Source organism: Vombatus ursinus, unplaced genomic scaffold (assembly GCF_900497805.2).
Source record: "Vombatus ursinus unplaced genomic scaffold, bare-nosed wombat genome assembly UNPS02014874.1, whole genome shotgun sequence".
In the NCBI taxonomy this organism is placed as follows: domain Eukaryota; kingdom Metazoa; phylum Chordata; class Mammalia; order Diprotodontia; family Vombatidae; genus Vombatus; species Vombatus ursinus.
In genome coordinates, this window is record NW_020954652.1 from 19,090,719 (window position 1) to 19,117,409 (window position 26,691).

Consider the following 26,691-nt stretch of genomic DNA (forward strand, 5'->3'; position numbering starts at 1 on the left):
AAAAAAAAAAACAGAAAAAAAAAGGCTCTTACAGTGGAGGGGAAACGGGGGAAGGTGAGAGGGAATGAATGAATCTTATTCTCACAGAATTTGACTTAAGGAGGGAATAACATACACACTCAATTGGGTATTGAAATCTGTCTTACCCTACAGGAAAATGGGGGGAGGGGAAGGGGACAAGGGAGTAGGGGAATGATAGAGAGGAGGGCAGACTGGGAAAGGGGGTAATCAGAAGCAAATACTTCTGAGGAGGGTCAGGGTCAAAAGAAAGAACAGAATAAATGGGGGGGGGATAGGATTAAGGGAAATAAGAGTTAGTTTTTCACAGCATATCTACTATGGAAGTGTTTTGCATAACTGCACATATATAACTTATATTTAGTTGCTTGCCTTATCAGTGAGGGTGGGTGGGGAGGGAGGAAGGGAGAAAATTTGGAACCCAAACTTTTAAAAACATATGTTTTAAAAAAAAGTTTTCACTAACTGGGAAATAAGAAATACAGGAAATGGGGTACAGAAATCCATCCTGACCTACAGGAAAATTGAAGGAGAAGGGGATAAGGGGGGGGAAGATAGAAGGGAAGGCAGACTAGGGGAGGGGATATTCAGAATGCATGCCATCCTGGGGTGGGGGGAGGGGCGACATGGGGTGAAAATTTCGAACTCAAAATCTTGTGGAAGTAAATGCTGAAAACAAAAAAATAAATAAAAATTACCATAATATAAAAATAAAATAAAATAAAATACATTCATGGGTCATAGTCTCTTTAGAAGTAGATCTCTGAGGGCAGCTAGGTGGCATAGTAGATAGAGCTCTGGCTTTGGAGTCAGGAGGACCTAAGTTCAAATCTGGCCTCAGACACTTGACGCTTACTAGCTGTGTGACCCTGGGCAAGTCACTTAACCCCAAATGCCTCCCCCCCCCCCCCAAAAAGAAGTAAATCTCTGGTGACGCCAAGAACACAATTAGAGAGGATCTCACTATTTTATGTCTTGGACATTTTATAAAACTTTATATAAGATTCTACCTTCCTAATTTTAACTCAACATGAACCTCCCTTTCCTTTATCATATCATTTTGACAAGAAGAAATATATTTAACCAAGTAAGCACAGAATTTTCCTATATTCCACAAGTACAAATATCTAATTAAAATATCACTTTACCTATTCCAAAAACTCAAATACTAAAATTTCGATGCCGTATAATTAATACAAATTCTAAAAAGCTCTGAACTATGGAAAACAACCGTGGAGAGGGTCTCAAAATTCTAAAACTCTGAGTCTTCAAGTAATATGCTGACTGACTTACTATGTTTTATAGCATGAAATCAGGAATAGTGTTCATCTAAATCTGGAATTTCTGTCACAGTCTAGCATGGTACTCTGAACATACTAGGTACTGTGCTTACTGATTTGAACTAACTATAATGATGAACTTTTGCTGATCAAGTTGGGTATAACAAGGGACAATTACATAACATATTACTATATTTTACTTATTTCTTTTCCTAAAATTTGCAAGGTTTTTTTGCCAGTTCTAAGTGGCGGTGAGAGAAAACAAGGATACCTCTAGGTAGCCTATATTTAGGAGATGAAGCATAATCTATTCTTACAAAAGTACAAGAATATTTATCTTGGAAGTTTCATGTGTAGTTACTCTTTAAATAAGCAAAATGTAAGTCTTCCTGTAACCAAGAAAGTCCATTTGCAAAGAAGACTGGTTAAGATTTCTTTATTTTATTTCCACAGCTCTATCAATGTTCTTACAGGATTTAAGAAATACAAATGAAGGACTAAGTTATTAATTCTATCATTGAGGCAAAATCTTCCAAGGGCTTTGGAATTTACAATTATAGTCAGCTTAAGATCAACTGGTTCTACCAAATCTTTAATTTGGGTAAAAAGAAGATTACAGGGAAAAAGAAATGGGAACGGTGAGACAGCTCTGGGAAGGCCTGGGGAGGTAGCAGATTCAGCAGCTCAGTTAGAGGTAGGGAGCTTAAGGTGGCAGTGAGGTGGCATAGTAGAAAGAGCACTGGTCCTGAAGTCAGGAAGACTCCTTTTTCCTGTGTTCAAATCTGGCCTTAGATACTTATTAGCTGTGTGACCCTGGGCAAGTCATTCAACCCTGTTCGTCTCAGTTTCTTTATCTGTAAAATGAGCCAGGGAAGGAAATGACAAACCACTCCAGTACGTTTGCCAAGAAAATCCCAAATGGTCTCACGAAGAGTCCGACAAGACTGTGAACATATACAGGGAGCTTAAGATTCTATGACCCTGAAGAAGGGCTAGGTTGAGCACAGTAGACGGAATGGCCCTAGGAACTAGCCACTGAAGGTTCTGTTGAGTCAAATTGAGTATTGCAGCTGAGCGGGCCTTTAGACTGCTAGATGCTACATGAAGAGAGGCACAAGAAATGAAGAGGTAGGTTAGAAAAGACAAAGAAAGAGAGTGAGGGACAGAATGCCAGAAGAGAATACAGAGCTGAGCTAAATGGAACAAGAGGCAAGGATTACTAGTCTGGTTTTCAGCAAATGGACTCATAGTGAATATTACAAGGGATTTTGGCAACATTCAAATAAGGGGTTTGGTTATAACATTTTAAGGAGTTTATTGAGAAACTTCCATGAGGCAAAATCTTCAGGGTGTGGCCACTGTCTCAAAATTTTATTAGTTTTCAACATTATAGGAACTAAAAGAGGGAAATTTAGAAGCTATTGTCAGATTATTTATTCAACAGGATTTTTCACTGAGGACTCAAAAGCAACTAAACTGCAACAAAAGGTGATCAAAAAGTTATATCTATCACCTCTAACTAATAAAAATCTACTTTTACTCCATTTTGCTTAACACCTGCAGGGATATAACAAAGGAAGGATTTGGAATGAGCACTATATGATAATCATAGTAAACATTCATTAAATATTTTAAATATCATATTTAAATATGCTACACAGCAAAGCTATAAAATTTAGACAAAAGTACTGTTAGGGCATTTTTCAACTGTAATTTGTGACCCATATATCTAAAACTCATAAAAATCCCAAATTATCACATTATTTAGTACCAAAAACTTCATTTTACATCTTCAACCAAATAGAATGTAAATCCAGATAGGCATGTGTTAATACAAATGAATATTTCTGGCTCCTAGCTCAATTTCTACTCAAACCCTTACGTCTGAGTTTTTTTCCAAAAGGAATATGGAGAAAGAAAATTGCTATAATGTCAAAATATGATTCTGTTCATTCTTATTTTTTTTAAGAATGAAGCTATTTTGCTCATGTATTTCTTTATTTTACTACATTCACTGAGAAGTAATACACTCCCTAAAATCATAAGACTAAATATACAAAATTATTTCAATGTATTAGTTTCTTATAATTAGGTTAAGTATCAGCCACTTAATAGAATTAAAGTTGGTAATCTGTAATGACAACAGTGACTTTATACTTACACATTTCTGTATATCAATTATCATTCACAAATTTTTTGTTGTCCTTTTCTTAAAATAAATGAACAGCAGATAAGCACAATGCATGGAAACATTAAAGATACCCTGATCCAGCAGATGATGACCTACTTTCTGATTTGCTATTTTAGTTTAATGGAGTTTTCTTTAAATGACTCAAACTAGATGATATTTGTTTTCTAATAAATCACTTAGAAATTTAAGAAATGTGATTCGGAAAATAACCGAGGAAGCAGACCAAAATAGGGAATATTTTTCACTAGGAAGTTATTTATGAATATAAATTATTAATAGAAGATGTTATGATTTAAGAGTTTGAAGAAACTTCACGTAGACAATTCACAAACGTAACTGGAGAAGTTTAGTATTTAGGAATAACTATTAGCAGCTATAAAGACGAACTATGGCTAATCCAAATATAAGAAGAGCAATATAATCTTTTCCCATTTACGTACAAAATGAGGTCTTCTAAATTCCTATTCTTGGGGCTGACCCTCAAAAAGAAATTAGAATTCTCAAAGAAACTTGTATTTAATCAATCAAAAAGAAAAATTATTTAACGTTCTTAATGAGAGCTCGGTGCACTAATAAACATAACCAAACTATGAAAATGATTTCAATACTTCAAATAATGAAAATAAACTACAAGGTTATTGATAATACACCAAGCTCATTAAAACTTCAAAATCCACATTTCTTTGAAGCACTTAACAGTGCATTTTTCATATTCTCAAATAATTACCTTGATATTCTGGGCATCGACATTAGCTCCCGCATCCAGAAGAAGACTAATGACTGTAGTATTTCCTGCTAGTACCGCCCAATGTAGCGCAGTATTTTTGTGATATTTGTCACCAAGATTAACTGAAACATTAAATGTTAAAAGCAATCGAGTTGGATCCACACTGGGGGAAAAAAACAAAACTATAATTGAAATATAGACATTAAGATATAAATGTCAGGTAAATGGCTTTTGGCCACACATTCTATTGTGGCACAATTCCACCTTGTAAGTACTAAGGATGAGCAACATGAACTAAATCAATAGTTCCTTAGGACAGAAAAGTTTGCGGTTTCATAAAAACTTTCCATTTCTTATTTAAGGGCCAGTATTTTTAAGAACTAAAACAATAAATAATGGTAAAACATTAGATCTCAAAGTCACATGCAAAGACAAAGATTTTTTTTAAAAAGATAATTTATCATTTCTTTTTTCTGAAAAATATGAAAAGGGTTGAAAAGTACTATAATTAGCAATGCATGGAACAATGTGAAAACTATTCCCTTTTAAAATATTAAAGCATCTTAACATATATTAAATTCACGCATAATAAGGTATGAATACAATTTAGTGAGGGAAAGTAATTAATTTTTTAAAAATAATCAAAAATTCCATAGGCTTTTACTGAGCAACTACTGTGTGCAAAGCACTGTTAAAGGCTCTAAGAGCATGAAAAGATGAAGAAGACAATCCCTGCCTTCAAGGCCCTTGGAGTCTACTTTCCCTTCACTAAATTTTACAAGTATTATTCATTATACAAAACTCCTGACAGTGGTTTGAACAAATACTTTACAAGGAGCACATACCTATGTGTCCTGTAAGCTGCCCACATTAAAGGGGTCATTCCATTCTGATCCATCATATCTACATCCTAATAAAGAGAAAAAGATGTCAGGTACTAAAAATATGCTAAATTTACTTAGGGAATTATTCAATGTTCAAAACTACATAACAGAAGGTAACTAATAAGTTTAAATTGTTCCATTGCTGTTACTTAAACAGCTGAATTAACTACTTTGCCTCACTAAATTTCTTAATTATTTTACCAACATATGCTTTTTCAGTTCTCCCCTTTAAGATATTAATTGATTTCTTTTGAAGCTTTTAACTTTTTAATGATTATTACCTATTTGAGAACCAGGATTATTTTCAGGTAATTCAAGTCTGAAGTTTACTTATTACATCTACTGCTTCACAATTGATTGTTCTAAGGCATTTTAAGAAGCTGAGTAGAAAGGCCTACTCTTTGACTATAGTAAGAGCACAATATATTTTCTCTTTTAAATCATCTACACTATGAATAGTTAGAAAAAGCTGTTTAATAACAGTAATTAGATTAATTAACTTACGTGTAAATTTAGTGTTAAAAATGCTTTCAACCTACAAAACTATAAATGACAAAATATACCTGACGGTTAATTTCATATAAAAGATACGACCCTCTTTTCAACATGAAGCCTAAAAGTTTGAATTAGAAACAAATAAAATGTCAAAAAAGAATCTTTTGGGCAGTCGGAAGAGAGGAACCAATTGGTTTTCAAATTTAAAAAGGTTACTATAAAAAAGAAAATGTAGAACTTGAAACTCAATTATAGAGAAGTGAAAGATATAAGTGAAATTTCTTTCTCTACCTTGGGTTTTAAAAAGTTGGTACCAAATATACTGAAACCAAAGTTCATATTATCATAAGACTGTTTCCTAATTCTAACAAAAGAGAGCAAGCTTGCGAGCACCCACACTCACACACAGCAATTTTAACAAAGATCTGCATTTTCTTTCTCCCTGCCCCACCCCCACCATGAGAAAAGAAGAAAAACAAAACTCCTGCTACAGACATGTATACTCAAGAAAAGCAAATGCCCGCACTGAACATGCCCCCCCCCAAAAAAGTTTCCATTTGCACTGAGGCATCACCTCCCTATCAGCAGATAAGTAGAATGCATTTTTATGAGTGCTCTGTGATCAGAGTTCCTAAGTCTTTCAATGTTTGCTTTTGCAATATTGTTTTTATTTTGTAAAACTGTTCTTTTGGTTCTGCTCACTTAACTCTGTTTAACTTCATATAAGCCTTCACAGGTTTTTCTGAACCACGACCTTCATTATTTCTTACAGCACAACAGTTTATAACATTCATACACCACAAGTTGCTCAGCCATTCCCCAACTGATGGGCACTTCCTCACTTTCCAATTCTTTGCCACCACAAAAAGAGCTGCTATAAATACTTTTATTCATAAGAGTTCTTTTCTTCTTTCTTTGACCTCTCTGGGACACAGATCTAGTAACAGCATCACTAGATCATAGAGTATGAATGATTTAATAGCTTTTACAGAATAGTTTTTAAACTGCTTTCCAGAATGATTGGACCAGTTCACAAAGCCACCAACAGATCATTAATGCACCTTTTCTCCTACAGCCCATCCAGCATTCATCGTTTTCTTTTTTTGGTCATTTTTGCCAATCTAATAGGTATAAAGTGATACCTCAGAGTTATTTTAATTCACAGTGATTTAGAGTATTTTTATATGATTACAAATAGTTCATATTTCTTCTTCTGAAATTTGTCTATTCACATCCTTTGACCATTTATCAAATGGGAAATGATTCTCCTTTGTCTTATAAATTTCAACTTCTCTCTTTCTCTCTCTGTATACATACACACACACACATAAATGAGACTTTTATCAGAATAACTTGCTGTAAATATTTTTGCCCATTTACTCACTTCTTTCCTCATTTTAGCTGCACTGACACTGCACTTATGGATGGCTATAAATGTTAGGAAGTTTTTCCTTACATCAAGTCTATATTGGTAGCATTTCCCAACTTCTACCTTGCTTTTATATCTGTCCTTTGGGAAAAAAACAACCCTATCTCCCCCCTTCGATGTGACAGCTTTCCATATGCCTGGATACAGTCATAACATCCCCTATCAATCTTCAAGCTAAACAATTCCACTTCCTTCAACCAATCCTCATCTCACATCACCTCAAGGTCCTAACTTATCATCCTGGATGCTCTTCAGCTTATTTTCTTTCTTAATATTTACAACAAAATAGTTCAGGTACGGTTTCACCATAGCAGAGGACATAGGAAGGCTGGCCAATAAAATCTTCAGTTCTTTTTCAGAGATATTTATCTAGCTATGCTTCCCACTTAGCTACAAAATTGATTTTTTTTTTTGAAACTAAGTGTAAGACTTCCAATTTATTTGTCCCTCTTACATTTAATATTACTGGATACAATCCAATGCTTATGTCTATCCATAAATTAATCAAGAAATATTTATTATATGTCTACTAAGTGCCAAGCACTGTGCTAAGTCCTGGGGATACAAAAAGAGGCAAAAGACAGTCCCTGCCCTAAAAAATACTACAAACTAACAGGGGAAGACAACAAACAAACATATTATACCTCAAAACCTTTTTTGGATCCTCACTCAGTTATCCGATGTGCTAGCTAGCTAGCTCTTCTAGCTTTATGTCATCCACAAATTTGACAAATGTCATCTATGACTTTAAGAAAGTCATTTATAATATGCTAAATAGTACAGAGCCAAGCAAAGATCCCTGGGACACTCCACTGGAGACCTCCTTCCAAGTTGATATGGACCATTAATGTTTACTTTCGAATCAGGCCATCCAACCAGTTCTGACTCCTCTGTCATTTACCCTATCATCTAGCATTCATCTCTATCTTGCCACTAAGAAGAACATTAAAGACTTCTTCAGATCATCAGCTAAAACCTAGGTAAAGCATATTTATAGTACTTCTCTGGTTTGACAACTGACTTACCCTGTCAAAAAAGTATGATAGCAAGTTAATCTGGCATAATCTGTCTCTAATGAAAACAAGGTGGCTCTTTGTAATCATCGGTTTCTTCAACAGAAGTTCACTACCTTCTAGAAACCTTTACAATACATACTAGAATTTTGCCAGTAACTGAAATCAAGCCCCCTGGCTTCGAGATTCAATTCCTTTCAGCCTGGCAAAGGAGTCTTACCGAAAGAAGCTATAAATTCTCTTACATTCTCCCTACTCAGATAAACTTTTTTTTTTTACTGCTCATGACTCATTTTCTGTTATCCTTTGCAACCTAATAATTGAAAGATCATTGTGAAGTGTCCAAAGTGCTTTCAGAATTATTACCTCTGAGACTCCTCACAACAACCATGTGAAGTAGGAAGGTTAGGGATTACTATCTTCACTTTACAAATAAGAAAAATGAGCTAGGAGAGGTTAAATGATTTGCTCATGTCATGCAATCAATAACTGGCAGAACCTGCACCAGAACCCACAAGTCTAACCCCTTGAGACAGTGTTCTTTACATCAGATTGCAGCAACCTCCTTAGCCAGCACTAACTCTCAGCAGACAGGCCGTTTCACTTGTTAACTTTCAGGGTGTGTACTGCTGCAAGATAATCCGCTCTGTCTGTATTTGTTTTAAAAGCAGAGGGAGAGAAAGAAAAGAAGAATGAAACAGATGATTTGGGGAGATGGGGGGAGAGCCCGGAACCTAGGTAAGTAAGAGAGATGAGAAAACCAAGGGTTTCTACAAGAGGTTTAATCACAGCTGTGCTCTTTCATTCCCCTGCATTTCCACCGCACTGTATGAATCACAAGAAGTTATTACCAATCACCACTCTTTGAATTCAAAGGGCTCCTTTAACAGTTCTCTTGATACTAGCAAATAGCTTATTGGCTTTTCAAGATTCAAATTTTGTTTTTGAAATAATAATTTGTTTTCCCATGAAATCATTAAGATTTTACATTTGCATAAAAGGATAACCTACTTTTTAAAGAAATCTGTCCGGAAACACAACTGAGAATGCTTTACCCCAACATCTAGCAGGAAGCTAAGAACTCAGTAGACATTTAATGTTAGTTGAAATGAATTCAACAATAAAGGTGTCCTCAATTTATTCTTGACAGTCTCTTTTACATAAGAAGAAAAGCCCTGCCCCAAAGGTCAATTATTATTTTTTAGTATTTAAAGGGTTATATTTGATAGCATTATCACTCCTAGTTAAAGGAATAGCCTGACCTATAACATTAGAAACTAGTTAAAAACTACTTGCAAACAAAATTAATGTTTATTAATATTAAGACAACCTGGGAGTCAAAGATAGAGTAGGAATAGCTAAATCATTACTTCCTTGAGCAATCTGTTTAATATGTAACCTTTTCACACAAAATATTCAACATTTTTTGCTTGATACTGTCAATGTCTTTTAAAATTCTGAAAAATACAGCATTAAATTATATTGCAATACAAAATAGCAATATCATGGCATGTAGCAATAATATTATTATATCAGACTAAATCAGAGGCCACATGTGGCCCTCTAGGTCCTCAAGTGCAGCCCTTTGACTAATCCAAACTTCCCAGAACAAATCCCCTTCATAAAAAAGGACTTGTTCTGTAAAACTTGGACTTGGTCAAAAGGCCACACCCAAAGGCCTAGAAGGCGACATGTGACCTTGAGGCTGCAAGTTCCCCATCCCTGTAATAAATCTTTAAGCTAAAGCAATAATGCTTACCAATTAACAGTACCATTAATTAAATTACTTCTTTTGGTAATAAGATAGTTTTGATCTAAAAACCACTCAATTCAATTCAACAAACAATTACTAAGCACTTACAAGGCACAATTATGAATTAGGGATTAAAAGGGGCAAAAATGATATCATCGTTGCCCTCAAGGAGGTACCGTCCAACTGGGAGAATAAAAGATGTACGTATATAAGTAAATGCAAGATAATTTAGGGAGGGGAGGCCATTAACAACTAGTAAGAGTTTTGCTGGCAAAGACTTTGAGAACAGTGTTACTTCTACAATAAGGCATTGGAAAAGTCTGTAAGATGAGAGAATGGAATACTTTACAGACAGGCACATGTATGTCTACATCCAAATACACATATATTTGATACTTTTTTCAAAGGCTGAATCTTTGATCCAATAAAGTTTTGGGGTTTTTTTTATATGCTCAGGTAAACTTCAATTACTAGCCCAACTGGTACTCACCACAGATCTCCATAATGGTGTTAGGCATAAAAAATTGAATTATTTAAAAATATTTAATAAAAATATAATGTAAGTGAGCAGATAGGTGGCAAAGTGGATAGAGTCCCAGGACTGGCATTGGGAAGACCTGAGTTCAAATCCAGCCTGAGACACTAGCTGTGTGATGCTGGGCAAGTCTGTTTACCTCACTTCCTCATCTGTAAAATAAGCTGCAGAAGGAAATGGCAATGCACTCCAGTATCTTTGCCAAGAAAACCCCAAATGGGGTCGTGAAGAGTTGGACACGACTGAAATGACTGAACAACAGCAACAACAAAGTATTTTTACCTGTCCTTTTGCGATCAGATAAGCAACAATAGAAGTATGTCCAAACTGGGCAGCCAGGTGAATACAGCTACATCCTTCTCCATCGATTAATGAAGGATCTGCACCATATTTCATAAGTTGTACAACCATTGACAAATGGCCCTGCCTAAAACAAAAAAGAATGAACATTGAGGGATAACAAGTTCTTCTGAACTAGATAGTACAACTGTCAATCACTATAATCACTGAAAACACTGAATACAAAACTAGATTTTTTTATTTAAATATTTATCAGCACACATTTATGAATTTGTAAATTTGTAAAACTCAACTAAATACTTCATTCAGGATAATGATAATTTTCTTAAATAAAGTGAAGTACTTCTAACTCAAGATTAACAGTTGACACTTAGGATGGACTAATTACTATTAATTAAATGCTCACCTTGCATATAAGAATGGAAAATTAAACAGTGAATTTCCCATTTTTTAAAAATGGAAAAAATAAGCCAGCTGTACAAATAGAATTACATTGTGCAATTCTCCATGAGGCATTTAAGGAAAAAAAAAAAAGAGATGGGCTTTCAAAGCAGACAATAAAAGACAGAAACTCATTCATATATAAAACCTGTATGTACTAGTATGAGTTTTCCTAATAATTTGGAGGTCTAACACCTCTGAACACAACTGCCTCAGTTATAAACCAAGAAATAAATAAAAAATCCAAAACTAATTTTAAACCTTGTGGCCCAGTGGAGTGGAGTTGAATTTAGGTCTCCTCCTAGTTGATCCACAATAGCACCTTTCGATATATAATATCTAAGAAGAAAAAAAAAAGAATTTAGCAACTTTATTACTATTATAACCACATAAAAATTGTGAAATTATATGGAAGATAGAGCAAAGAAAGTTTTATTCCAGACACTATGTTTCTTTCTATCCTTGAAGTTTTTATAATATATAAGGGATTTTTTGATAGTTACCTAACAAATTTAAACCAATGACTTATCACTACAATCTGTATGAGAAATATCGGAGATCATTTTGATCACTGGAAGAAGTTTCATGAAAGAACTCTGTATTACAAAAAAGTCAAAAGAAGGAAGAAAAAAGTAAGAAAGTACTAATTAAGATCCTTGCTTGGATCAGCCATTTCATGTGCCCTCTGAGATCATTCTCTCCTGCCACCCCCACCACCATTTAGCCCCTAATATGGTTAAACCACACTTTCTCCAGCCTTCCACCTACACATGGCTGCCTGGGGCCCAGGATGACTCCATCCTGGGTCAATTACTGCTGACACTTTGACAAGAACCTCTATTTGGTGAGGCCAGCATCTCTTAAACTCAAGGCTTATCCTCTAGCCTAGCCTACCTCCATACCAGGTGTCCAGACCCCCTGGGGATGATGACAGTCTGTTTGAACTCATTCCTCAATGATTAGCAAACTACCTGTCATAACTTTCCCATGCCAGTGATCCTCAACCCCACAGCTGTTATTGTACAAACCTCAAGCCCCATCCTCCCACTGCCTGCTCTCTTGTTCCTGTTCCTCTCAACCTGACCGTCATAACTTCCCACTCAAGATCTATCCACCCTTCCACCATGAACTCAGGAATGCCTGAGTAACAAACTTGCTTTCACCTTAAATCTTTTTCTTTTTCATTCCCTCACTGTGACCTGGCTCCTTCCATGCAATAACCTCCCTGACCATCCTTATGAGCACTGGTTTTACTTTCTCTCGTAACTATCCCTCCCAGCCTCACTGCTGATGGCAGTGGATGATGGCTGCCCCCTCCTTCATACTTCCTGATTCTCTCTCCCCTTTACCACCATCACTCAGTAACCTCTCTTACTCTGATGGTCATTTGTAAGTAAGGTGAATAGTGTGTGTAAGGAGGACTTTGTTATTCCTTTTTGGATAACAATTCCAGGATCCTAGATAATATTTCCCACGAATTATGGTTGAAAACAGCTTCTACAGAGCAGTCGCAGTAGAGATATAGGGTGACAAAATGTATGTGCTGTGCTAGGTTGTGACAATATTGCTAACGTTAACCTGTGAGACAACTGTTGGCAATATGCCTTCTTTGCCTGTTGCCCTATAAATAAAGCAGACACTGGTCAGTGAGTGGGGAATCCATTTGGGGATTTGGGTAACACACAGTACATGTACCTGCCTTGATTGGCCCCCATCAAGGCTTGGGGGGAAACTGTGTTTGCATCAACCGGCCCCCACTGAGGCTTTAGGGGACCGGTAGGAGTAGTAGCTCCTACCATTCTCGCCTGTCCCTGGGAGAAGTGTGATTAGAGAATGCTATAGGAGTTGGAGCTCCCATTATCAGCAACCCTTCTGAAAAGATCAGACTAGAATAAAGTAAGCTTATTTACTCTGAAGCTGTCTTCCTGTCTGACCAGATCAAAAGTGAACCTGTGCTAGAACACCTGTTAGTGTTAGGTGCCCTCCTGTGTTCTCCTGCCCAACAAACAGTATTACTTGTGTGTTTACCTGTTAAATATCATTCAGTTGATTTATATCACCCAATCAAGATACTGGTAGATGTCAATTACCTACCTCCTGGAAACTCTCTCTTCCTCAATGAGTTCAGAGCCTACTTCACAGTCTTTCTTCCCCAACTCTGGCTTTCATACAAAGGGACTTCAACTGTACATATCTGATAACCTCAAGCACCCTAACTTCCCATTGCCTTAATTTACTCATTTTCCATGACCTACTGCTCCATCCCACCTTGGCTGGCAGAGAGACTGTCATATACTGGTTCTTGCCGTTAGCCATGTGTTTTCTACTCTCAGGTCACGAGATCTGAAATTCTTTTATTTGATTATAATCTTTTCTCATTCCCCCTTTCCCTTTGCTTTACCCTAATCCTGTTCTTCATTCTCATTCTCTCAGCTGGTTCCCAGGACACCACCCCTGCACTGGTTATGTCTCCTCCCTTTTCCATCTTGACTATTTGATGTTCAACTCTATACTAGCCCTTGCCCCCTTACTCTACTGCTATTCTTTTCCTGTCAAGACTTAGATTACTCCCACCATAGACTGCCTTTTGTCTTATCCATGTCTTGTTTATTCATAAAGTTGGAGAAAATCACAAAACCATGATGGCTGGGTCTACCACAAATTTATGTTACTTAACCTCAACTGGTTCTCTCCAAGGCAAGGCAATCCTTTTACACCTCCCTAATCAACTGTCTATCCCACTTACTGCAGTGATTTTTTCCAAGCTTTTTCCTCCCTCTTCAAAAGTCCCTTGGCGCTTCCCTCCCATGGCTCTCTCAAATGAGAACTTGGACCCCATTAAGCTGAAAAAATGGAGGCCATTTACCAAGAGCTTGCTCATCAGCCCTCCTCTTCATCTCATATTGTTCAGAAGCCTTCCCCCACCATCTCCTTTATGTGTTTCACATGAAATTCTTCTTATCAAGGCAAACTCCTGACATTCACTCTTGACCCTGTTCTATCTCATCTTCTCGAGAAGATTGTTCCTTCTATCACTTCCACTTTCATTAATCTTCAGTCTCCTTATCTACTGGCTGCTTCTTTGGTACTACAGCATGCCCATGCCTTCACAATCCTTAACAATCTTCACTTAATCCAACTATCCCCGGCAGCTATCACTCTATTTCTCGCTTCTCTATGATCAGTGATTTTTCCCACTCTCTTCTAAAATCTCTGCAGTCTGGCTTCTGACTTCATCCTTCAACAAAAGCTTTCTAATAAGTTAATAACGATCTCTGAATTGACAAATCTAACAGTCTTTTCTCAATAATCATCTTTCTTGACCTCTCTATAACCAGTGATGTGGTCCATCACTCTCGTCTCCTTGGTAATCTCTTCTATATAGTTTGTGATACTACTCTTTCCTGATTTTCCTCCAACCTCCCTGACCACTTGTCTCATAACTTCTTTATCAGATTTTATCCATGTCATTCTTGTGAACCACTGGTGTCCTTTAAGGCTTGATTCTGGGCAGCCTTCTCTTCTTCTACATTTTCTCACTTGGTAATCTCATCAGCTTCTTTAATTATCCCTCTATGCAAATGATTATCAGGTCGATTTATACAGTCTTAACATCTCTCTTGACCTCCAGTCTCACATCTCCAACTGTCTAATAGATATCTCAGACTGGATATCCTATAGATATCCTGAACTCAAGATGTCCAAAATTAAATTGGTTATCTTTTTCCCCAAAACCCACCCCTCTTCCTAACTTCTCTATTACTGTCAAGCCCACTATTCTCCCAGTCACCTTTACTTGCAACCTAGGTGTCATCTTTGACTCCTCACTCTCTCATCTCCCATATCTTCTGTGTACACTCCATACTCTCCCCTGACACTGACACTGATCTGCTGCAGGCCCTTATCACTTTATGCCTGGTCAATGGCAACAGCCTTCTGTTTGGCCCGTCTGCCTCAAATCTCTCCCCACTCCAGGCTATCTTCACCTTAGCTATCAAAGAGATCTTCCTGCAAGCCTGACCATGTCACTTCTTTATTCAATAAACTCCAGGGGCTCCCTAATGTCTGCTGGATCAAATATAAAATCCTCTGTTTGGGATTTAAAGGCCTTCATAAACTAGCTCCTTCCTACTTTTCTAGTCATCTTACACCTTACTCCCTTCTACTAGGATGCAGTAACTCTGGCCGCCTTGTTGCTCCTCCTACAAGACACTCCATCTCCTGACTGATCATTTTCACAGGCTGTCCTCCATGCCTGAAATTGTTTTCCTTTGCTTCTCTGACTCTTGGATTCTCTGATTTCCTTCAAGTTTCAGCTAACATTCCACCTTCTCTAAGAAGCCTTTCCTGGTCTTCCTCAATGTGAGTATCTCCTCTACCTTCAATGACTTTTTTCACTCTTCTCATTTCTCACCTGGCTGCACTATTTTGGAATTTCTCAGACTTCACCCCTCCCTGAGTTTTACACCTTCCCCATAACCAACTGCTGTTTTAAGCTTCCTTTTGTGTCTTGTCTTCCCCTATTAGATTATAAGCTCCTTGTAAGCAGGGACTATCTTTCTATTTTGTTTGCATCTCCAGCACTTAGTACAGTGCTTGGCACAGAGCAGGCACTTAATAAATATTTACTGACTAACTGACTGAATTTATCCTGTCTACATCTTATTTGTACATAGTTGTTTTCATTCTGACTAGCCCTACTGATTGTGAACTCCCTGCAGGCAAAGACTGTTTCAGCCTTTCTCTGTATTCCTAGTGCTTAGCTCAGTGCCTGGAATATATCAGGTGCTCAATAAATGTTTGTTGATATGCCCAAAGGGTTATAAAAATGTGCATATCCTTTGACCCAGCAATACTACTTCTAGGACTGTATCCCACAGAAATCATACCAATGGGAAAAGGACCCACATGTACAAAAATATTTATAGCAGCTCTTTCTGTGGTGGCAAAGAATTGAAATTGAGGGGATGCCCATCAGTTGGGGAATGGCTGAACAAGTTGTGGTACATGAATGTAATGGAATACTATTGTGCTATAAGAAATGATGAACAGGCTGACTTAGAAAAACTGGAAAGACTTGAGTGAACTGATGCTGAGTGAAGTGAGCAGAACCAGGAGAACACTGCACACAGTAACAGCCACAATGTGCGATGACTAACTTTGATAAACTCATCTGTTCTTAGCAATGCAAGGATCCAAGACAACTCCAAAGGACTCATGATGGAAAACGATGTCCATGTCCAGAAAAAGAACTATGGAGTCTGAATGTAGATCAAAGCATATTATTTGCTCTCTGTTTTTTCTTCTTTTCTTTGTTTCTTCTTTCTCGTGGTTTCTCCCATTGATTCTAATTCTTCTTTACAACATTAACTAATGTGAAAATGGGTTCAATATGAATGTGTATGTAGAATCTACACCAAATTGCATGCCGTCTTGGGGTGTTGGGAGGGGAGAATTGGGGAGGAAAATGTGGAACTCAAAGTCTTATGGAAGTGAATGTTGAAAACCATAAATAAATAAATAAATGCTTACTGACTTGACTATCAGATGGCAGGAGCAGGCAAAACTCTGGAAGGTAGAGAATTTTAAGTGCTGGGAAATGTGATAACATCCCCAAAAGAACCTCCTTTTCTTCTCTGTCACTTAAAAAACAAAGTCTGTGTCACAATCACAGCACTCGATAAACAGGGAGGTAGCTATGGGCAACTGTAGGACTCAGAATGTTTTTCAATCTTACAATTGGGGAGAATAGGGGAGAGGAATATTTTAAAGAAAATAAAAAAGGATCCCAAACAATTCTCATTTGTGATCCCAATTAGTGATATTTAATCATGCAAATAACTGGCACTTACCATAAATAAGCATTTTCAATTATTACATAAAATATCAAATGGTTTTAGTATTGCTGCAGCCGCCGCCACATTTACTAGCTAGCTAGCATTTATACAGAACTTTAAGATTTGCAAAGCAGTTTACAAATATTATTATCTCTGCTTATCCTCATAACAAACCTGGGACATTGTTGTTCCTTTTACAGAGGAGGAAAACTGAAGTAGAAAGAAGTTAACTGATTTGCCCAAGATTATTCAGCTACTATATGTCTGCCAGATTTGAACTCAAGTCTTCCTGATACCCGGCCTAGTGTTCTGTGCACGGCATCACCAGCTGTCTCCTAGCATTATTTTAATAAGGGAAGCTAATGCTTTAAGAAGTACTTCTGGGTGGATCTTTATGGAAGAATACTTAATTTCATTAGAAATGTTTCTCACAGAAGACAATTTTCACTGGATACAGAATTACTAAATCTTGGAGTTGAAAGCAATATCCCTGATGAGTGATCATCCATTCTAGGCTTGACATAATACTGGGAACATAAGTTTTTGGCATTTCCCTTACACAGAGCCTAAATTTACTTCTGGGCACTTCCTACCTACTGCTCTTAATTGTGCCCCCTGGGGGCAAGTAGGAAAAATACATATTATCTCTTTACAATGACATCTCTTCAAATACCTGAAGAAAGTTGCCAAAGCTTTGCTCCTACATCTCCTCTTCCCCAGGCCAGCCATTCCAAGTTGCTTACAGAGGTCTCCACGACCTGAACTACATACAACTAGCAGCATGGTTGCCACTCTCTAAGAAGGTTCCAGCTCATTAAATCCTTCACATGTCACATTCCACAAGTGGTTTAACCAAGAGAAGTTAGGTTATCTCTCTCACTCCAGATATTACATTTCTAATTATGATGTTACTTTTTTGACTATCATCTCACACTACAGAGTCATTTGGAAAAGTCCCCTAAAATTCCTAAATATCTGCTACATCAACTTCTATCTAGCCAGACATCACATCTTATTTTCATGACTTTGATTTTTGAACCCCAAACTTCAAATTGCTGAGTTCAAATCTGATCTAATTAAAAATAAAGCAAGTGAAAAAAGGAAATGGAATGTGTAGCTAGTCTTTATGCATATACCTCAATGGTACATGGCTTCATCTATATGAGTAATTCATCCAATGGTGATTCAATTACCATCCAATGGTAATATCAGATCACCCATATATTTTTGTTCCCATATAGCATGGAGGGAAGAGCTTTAGGGAAAGGGAATAACCCTTCCCCTCTCCTAACCTGCCAAGACCCCGGGGGGGCAGCTAGGCAGGAAGAAAATCATGGTTGCTCATACCACTTAGATGAGCTGGGAGCAGGGAGTCACATACTCTAATGCTTCTGGTTAGACAGATGACTACCAATGTGTTCTGTAATACCCTTGGTTTGACCATGTGCTCTATCTATCTCTGTACCCTTTAGCCCCCAGAGAAATATTATCAGGCTTGCTAATATACCCTAAGGTCCTATAGGCCTTGCCATTTGCCCTTAGGACTTCCTGGCCTTTCTATGTGCCCTGCAGCTAACTTTTACGTGTTATCTTCTCCAATTAGACTGCTCTCCTAGAGAGCAGAAACTCCTTGCTTTCTGTATTAGTATCTCCAGGTATTAGTTCAGTGTATGGCATGTAATAAGTGTTTAATAAGTACTTTTTCATTTATTCCTTCTTCAATAAACCCACCACAGGATCAACACAATGGAGGCCTACACTCAACATGGTGGATACCACTGCAGCACGGAAGCTGTTCCACTATTATCCCTCATTCTTGTTCTGGGACCAGTTTACCTCCTTTTCCAAGTACACCTTTTCTGGATGATAAAGTTTTAACACAGAACTATAAGCCAAGCATTAATTATGCTGAAGTCTCGCTGGCAAAGTCACTGTTGAACAGTAGAAAAAGCACTAGATTTGGAGTTGGAGGACCTGAGTACAAACCCTGATTCACCTACTTACTATATGTAAACCTAGGTAAGTCCCTTCCCATCTGGGGTTCTTAGTTTCCTTATCTGAAAAATGAGAAGGTAGGATTAGATGATAGCTAACTTCCCTTTTCCTATCTTGAAAGAAGTAGCTTTTTTTCCTAAGCAATATCTGGCAAGCACCAATAAGCAACCACAAGTCAACCAACTCTATTACCCTTACTACTGAAGACAGAAAGAGCCAGAAAATATACTCAGTGGTGGATACTTCAAATAAGATTTCCACGTGGCTTTAGAATGAAGTCAGTCACACACTCATTCATTCTCTCTCTCTCACTTCTTCCATGTCCAGTCCCCTTAAAATTCAGTCTCGCTTGTCCCAGAACAACCTCTCCCTATATGGGAAGCAAGAGAAGCCAGCAGCAGATGACTCCCTCAGAAATTTCAACATCGTTAAGTATAACAGCTTTGCATGCTAGCTACATTAGCCCTAAATAGGGTACTAGAAACCCTCTCTCCTCCAACAACGAAAAAGAGATTCAGCAGCATTCAGGTTGCCAAATTATGATTATTTTTATCAGTAAGTTATGTAATCAATATTTTCATGTGCTACAGGCATAAAATAGATTAAACCAATTAGAGGGCCAAATAATCAAAAAGCACTAGAGTTAACAACAGCAATGATTAAACTGCTTTATAAGCAGTCTAATGAAAGAACAGCACTATTTTTGCATATGTATACAATGTACTATCTTTTGTATGTAAAATGATTAGATAAACATTTTACATAAAAATATATTTTCATATAAAAACAATTTTAAAAATCTGAGGTAAAATTAAAATTGTTCTTACATAATCTTTTCTTCTTTGTTTTTTCAATGTTTGTGTTTGTTAATTAGTAAGTTCCTCATGAAAAAGAAAATTTTAAATAAGAATTTTAAAATCACAACTGCTTACATGGTATTTGATTTGAACTCTTCACAAAGGAAACAAGAAACAAAGATGAGGCCAGAGGAAAATGAAAAATACTAAGAAAGTCACAGCTAAAATAAAACCAACCAAAACAATAAAATAAAATAAAACAAAACAATATTCATAAATATCAAAAGCACATACTTTACTAGGTCTATCCTGTTATTTATGGCAGCCCAATGGAGAAGGGTGACATTTTCTTTGTCTGGTTGCCTCACATCATAACCTGCTTCCACCAACTCTCTGCAGCGTTCATATATTCCATATCTTAAAGAAAAAGAGGACAATGGTGACAATGTTATTAATATCTCAGAAGAAATTTAAAGCTAGAAAGAAGAAGAAAATAACGCAGGCACTTAAAAAAGATAAAGAAGCTGCTATTAGCCATGCTGGAGACCTCTCAGAAAAATTTTTTACTTTTAGAAATTCATATGCATAATACAACCTGAAATGGTTCATATATAATCACTCATTTCCTAGGGTAGAAATAATTAGACTATAACAAAATCATAATCTCCTAGCTGCTCATTTAGCATTAATAATCATAAAGAGTCATAAAGAAAAGGCTGGCACAGTAAAACTTTCCAGCTTTACTAACCAGTAACTCCGAAAATATATTCAGAAGATTTACTATTGCCATAAAAAGTAGATAAATTTATAGTAATGATATGTAAAAAATCAATAAGCTAAAAAGTTATTAGTCAACACTGCTGTTCTATCAAAATCATATTCTAAAATTTAACAGATAATAGGTAACACTGATGTTATTCTATACTAAAAATAAGTACTGTATTTTAAGGGAAATTAGACAAAACTACATTTAAGTAAATTCTGCATAATATAGTACAAAATGTTTTCTCAGACAAAGATAAATCAAGACCCTCACAACGCTCAAAAATCCTAACTTTATGTTGTTTCAGAGTCAAAAATAAGGCACTCACTTCCTTAAGGAAATGCCTATTACAGTATGTGAAATCTAACAAAAAGGTAAACTGAGGCAAGTTTCTATAAGCAACATATCATTCCTTACCAGGGGAATGCAACCTGATAATAAAAGGTCAATGGCTTGTCTTCATTTATGCCAAAGACCCAGAACTGAAGATGAAACTTATTTTTATAAACACAGAACACAGAAAAGAATAAAAATTATATCATTGGTTATGGGTTTGGTAACATCACAGAATTGGGGAATCATAATTGGTTACATCAAGGAAAGCAGGCATAGCCCACTTGGATGAAGACCACCGCTGTCTCTAAGGAACGCTTTTGTGAATTTTATGGATCTCAGCTGCACCCTGAGATCACCAATAGAGACTCAGGTATGTGGACCTACTGGTGACCAGAGGATTACATAAGACCCCTTTCTGAAACATGGGACAAGGTCAATTAGTTCAGCTTCTCAAGGAAAACACACAAACCTTGCAGGAAATGCTGAGATAATGTTTTATGAGAGTATTGAGTACAGAGCTCTTCTGTAACTAACAGTAACTGTGGGAAAGCATAAGCCTTTGGTACCTAACTTCAAAAAGAGACTGAACTTTTGAACCCATGAGCTTCTTCACTCAGAGATAGAGAAGACGTTTAGGTTTGTTGCATGGAATACAGAATATGGTTACAGAATAAAATCACATATAGAGTAAAATCAAAAACAAAATGCACGATCAAGAATTAAGTTTCACACTAGCCACTCCTTCCCGCTTTATCCGTGTTCCCTACTTTCCGGCTAAGTATCACTCCTCACCACCATTTAAGACTGGTGTGTATGACAATATTCAAGACTCTTTCTCAGTCCCTACTTAATCTCTTTTACTTTTCTGTAGAATATCACACTGATGACTATTCTTTTCTCTTGATGTTTTCTCCTCTCTAGGCTTCCTGTCCAGCTTCTCTACTGGCTCCTACTCTTAATAAGAGTGTCCACCAAGGCTGTAAAACCATCTTTCTTCTCTCTATAGTCTTCCTTTAGGAGCTAATTGACTTCCATTACCAAGTCTATACAGATGGCTCTCAGATTTGTATCTCCAGTCTTCATTTCTCCCCTGACGTCCAGTCCGCCCTTTACAATTGCCTGACAGACACACAGGCTGCGGACGTCCTGCTAGCATCTCAAACTCACTATGTCCAGAACTGAACTCATCATCTCTGCTCCTCCTCCTCCAAGTTGCTTCTCTTGTCAACTTCCCAGTTTCCATGGGTGATGACATCCAGTCGCCTAAAATCAAAACCCCCGTCATTTTTTTAAACTTTAATCCTCATTCTACCTCTCCACAACCAATCGATCACCAAGCCCTCTCACTTCTATCTCAACAATCTTTCTTCTATCTCTTACCTACCTCTTTATGCATACTATCACAAATCCAGTTCAGGCCTGTATCAATATATTTTAATAGCCTCTTAATCCATCTCTTTGTCTTCAGTCTCTTTTGTTATTTCTTTAATTTATCCTTCACACAGCTATCAAAGTAAGCTACCTAACGCAGGATTCTGACCGTGAGTTCGCTACTCAAAACCCAATGGCTCTCTATTACTTGCAATATAAACACATCATTCCTTGTATGGCATGTTTTCCAGTCTTCTCAACATCCTGGCTACCTTCTTCTGGAAATGCTCCAGCTTGTCTATGTTTTCCTAAAATATAGTACCCATAACTGAACATGGTATTCTAGAAGAGGCCTGACCAGGGCAGAATATAGCAAAATCATTATCTCTTTCATTCAGAATATTACACCTTTATGAATGTAGCCTTGAGCTTTTTTGGCTTCCATGTCATATTATTAATTAGACTCATATGTGATCTAATTAGATCAAGATTAACATCCACGTTAGCTGTACCTTCCAAGCTTGTTGTCATTTGTAAATTTGGCAGGCATGCCATCTGTGTCTTCATTAATAATGATATTAAACAGAACAAAGCCATGGGTTACTCCACTAGACACCTTTCTCCAAGATAAGGACCCCATTGCATCATTAAATTCTGTGTCTGCCCAACTCATATCATCCGGCCAATATGTCTCCATCTTACTCACAAGCATAGCATCAAGAGACTTTGTCAAAAGCTTTGCTGAACTATAACGACCAATACAGGATGTGAGCTTTTTCTTGAAGACAACTATCACGTGCCCCTAAACATCACCATCGAGTTCTTTCAATCAATCCTCATATAACAAGATCTCAAGGCCTTTAGCATTATGGCTGCCCTCTTCTGGTTGCTTTCTGTCAAAGTGAATTTTTCTTGCACTTAAAAATACTTAATGAGATGATGACATAGTTCTTTACCTAAAATGTCACCTATCTGAAAGTCACAACACTCAATACATCATACAAAAGCTTTTCTGGATACCACTAAAAGATAAAGAGGGAAATGGAAAGAAATACCAAACCATTCCTTTGGAATGCCAAATAATTGGTTCAATTAAGTCCTATTAGTTCTTTGTTTTGTTAAAGTAGAAAGACTAGGACTTAAGAAGAAACTATGCTTAAATTCTGTATACCTATAAAAGGGAATACATATTCATTAATTTGCCAAATTATAAGAGCTTTAAGCTACTTACAAGCTCAAGAAGGACTTACAATCCTACAAATCAAAATAGCAAATAAACACTTACTGTGTAGCTTTGACTATGTCCCAGGTGCTATAATCATCAATGTGGCTTTTACGTCCAAGAGGTTCACCATATCCATGGTTATAATGGCTCTGGGGCTTGATTTCCTATGAAAAAGAATCATATAGTATCTGAAGTTTAAAATGGAAAAGTAACTTATTCAAATGGAATTAATTAACTTACTAAGGATGCTTTTTAAATATATGAAAAATGCCTGTGAAATAGTAGCTATCTGTCCTACTACCATTTGGAATTCTTTGGAGGAAAGGCATATAGCAACAGGCCTACCTCCTGCAAATCAAAATACCGGTAGAGTCAGTATTAGTGATGTCTGTCATCTAAAGAAAACCTAGTTAAGTAGAGATAGGTTCTTCACTACAATGCTGAACAGCAACAAGTACATTTTTTTTTTTAGCCACAGAAACTCAGGAAGCCAATCTATTCAGCACAAGAGGGCTGCAGTCTGCACTGTGATGACAAAGGTTAAGTGGCAGAGCTTGGATTTAAAACTAAATCTTTTCACTAGAGAGATTAGTAAGTCATAGAGTTAAAGCTGGAAGGGATTTTCAGAACTGTTGCAACGGGAAAACTTAGGTACTCATACAGCTCTAGCTGTGTCACCATGAGGAAGCCACTTAAACTTACCTGTACCTCAGTTTCCCTCAGCTGTAAAAGGGAGAATATTAATGAAATCATATTCTTGAAACTCTGCAGTATGGAATATAAGCACCTACATATGATATGTGTAAACTGAATCACTAGAAATTAAACTCCCTGTTAAACCAAGACTGGTATCTAACAACTCCACCCACTATTTGGGTCCTAGACTCACATATGCTAAAAGCTTGTGAGGTGCTGGAGAAGTCACTTAACCTACTATTTAGGCCACAGTTTCTGTAAAAATGTGGGGCCCAGATTAGATAATATCTAAGAACTGCCAACCCTATATTCTAAGATTTTCTATGCTGTAGTACGTAAACTAAAACTAACATAATTTTTCTGAAGTTGACAGGCAGCTTAACAGGTTAATGGGTGAGGAAATCAGAATACCTCTCAGATGCAGTTTCAAAAGGCAAAGGCGGGTAGCAAGAATATGAGAAAGAAGGGAAAGAGTATGGAGTATAATGAAAGAAATAACATGAGATTAATTTGTATTATATGAACATGTCAAAATATTTAGGGGAGGTCAGACAAATTTAGACTGCCCTATATACAAAGTTGACTTGTTCCTTATGACACACGGTAATTCCAAATTTTCTTCTAAGATATTATATATCAATCAAGCAAGCAGTCCATATTTAAAAACAATCTCGATAATTTTAAAAGAAGCTTAAGTCATACGTTAGGGTAGGGTATTTCTCGAAATAATTACATCTGAATATATTTGGATTTCTCAGAAAAGGAAACAGCTGTTAGTGATAAGGGAAAAGGGGATATAGAAAAGATTATAGGAAAGAGACAAGTACTAGACACACAAACAAGACCTGAGGAGACAAGCATAAGCATTTGAAAATAACCCATAAAAAGGAAAAACTTATCTACCATATTTACTCTTCTTTTCCAAAGATAATCAACTCATTTTACCAGCAGATGGCACCACACACAGACATCCAATTAAATCTACTTCAATTAAAATCACAGGATTTTAGACACAGAAGGAACCTCAATGTGAACTACTCCTGCCCCTTCCTCTTACAACTACGTACACTGCCGGAGAAGTGAAAGCAATTGCACATAATCACAAAGGTGACGTGGCAGAGTTTGAATTTAAACCTAAATCTTCTCACCAGAGAGGTTGGAGAATCACAGTCTACAGCTGGAAGAGATTTTCTTCCGAATCTGGAAGATTTAGGTTCATATTCTACCTCCAGCTGTGTCAGTATGAGAAGCCATTTAAACTATCCATACCTCAGTTTCCACCAGCTGTAGAAAGGAGATAACAAGAATAATAATAGAATAATAGTAATAGAATAGTACCACACAGACAGTAATTTATGTAAAGACCTTTGCAAATTCTAAAGGCTACTTGTCAAATTACTTACACAATGCAAGCAAGTCTTTCATTTTAAAAAAATTCATAAATAGCCTTGACAATGGGAATATGCGATAGTCAAGGCCCTACCATGGAAAGTTTCCAATAAATAAACCTTATTGATGACCATGGCCTTACATTATCATTTATTTTTGCCACAGCCCTGTTTTTATGCCTGGCCTGAGATAAAGCTGTTGGACTCTTTGTTCTAACAAATGCTTCTCACTCAAGTACATTTCCCATTTATGCCCTCAGCACAAGCAACTTCTTACACTCAAATTTTCAAAGGACATAAATATCTCCAGTACTTGGTGAAGCTTGGCACACAATAAACACTTAATAGAGATTTCTTTATCGATGAATTATTCAATTGAATTAAAATCCAAAAATTAAAATAAAATGTATAGTTGTGAAAAAATGCTCTAAACCATTACTGATTAAAGAAATGCAAATTAAAACAACCTTGAGATATCATTTTATACCTATCAGATTGGCTAAAATGATTGAAGGGGAAAGCAGCAAATGTTGGAGGAGATGTGGAAAAATTGGGACACTAAGTCACTATTGGTGGGAATTGTGAACTGATCCAACCATTTTGGAGAGCAATATGGAATTATGCCCAAAGAGTTATTAAACTGCCTATACCCTTTGTCCCACCAATACCACTATTAGGTCAGCTTTCCAAGGTGATCACAGAAAAAGGAAAAGAACCTAAATGTTCTAAAATATTTATATGCAACTCTCTTTGTAGTGGCAAAATTGTGGGAACACCTATCAACTGGAGAATGTGATGTATGACTGTAGTACTGTGTTGTGAGAAGAAATAATTATATTTCCATATAAGGAAATTGAGAGAAAAGTAACTCTGAGTCAGGAGCTTCAAGAACCAGCTAAAATTGGGTGAAACTGGTTGTCTGATTAAAGAGTCTGGAAGTAGGACAAAGGTTAAGCTTTACTTAGAGTGTACATGCTTAGTGGGCTCATGAATACTAGCTTCTCCACCTCCTTGTGGGGTTAAAACACCATTTTATGTATGAAGAAGGAAGAGGAAATATACCAAGGGGATACCGTTCCAAGGCGACATGTGGCGGGGGCATTCGGGAAGTCTGTGACCTGCACTGACTTCTACCAATGAAAAGTCAGCTAGGACGAACTTGCGGCCTGGAATAGGGATATAAGGATTGCTCTTGTTTTTGTAGGTTCCACACCCGC

The 26,691-nt window shown here is 36.9% G+C and overlaps 1 protein-coding gene across 4 annotated transcripts in view; it reads right to left on the reverse strand.

The window, feature by feature from the left end:
• The window catches only part of ZDHHC17 (zinc finger DHHC-type containing 17), a 111,568-nt gene that overhangs the window by 47,948 nt on the left and 36,929 nt on the right, over positions 1-26,691 (reverse strand). For 3 of the 4 annotated variants that reach the window (XM_027842523.1, XM_027842525.1, XM_027842522.1), the window contains exons 2-7: positions 23,451-23,554; positions 19,990-20,112; positions 11,328-11,405; positions 10,608-10,752; positions 5,062-5,126; positions 4,217-4,379 (exon numbers count right to left, since the gene is read on the reverse strand). In XM_027842523.1, the coding sequence (XP_027698324.1) occupies positions 4,217-4,379; positions 5,062-5,126; positions 10,608-10,752; positions 11,328-11,405; positions 19,990-20,112; positions 23,451-23,554 (678 nt within the window). The remainder of the gene's footprint in view (positions 1-4,216; positions 4,380-5,061; positions 5,127-10,607; positions 10,753-11,327; positions 11,406-19,989; positions 20,113-23,450; positions 23,555-26,691) is intronic. The other variant, XM_027842524.1, reaches the window with a different exon arrangement.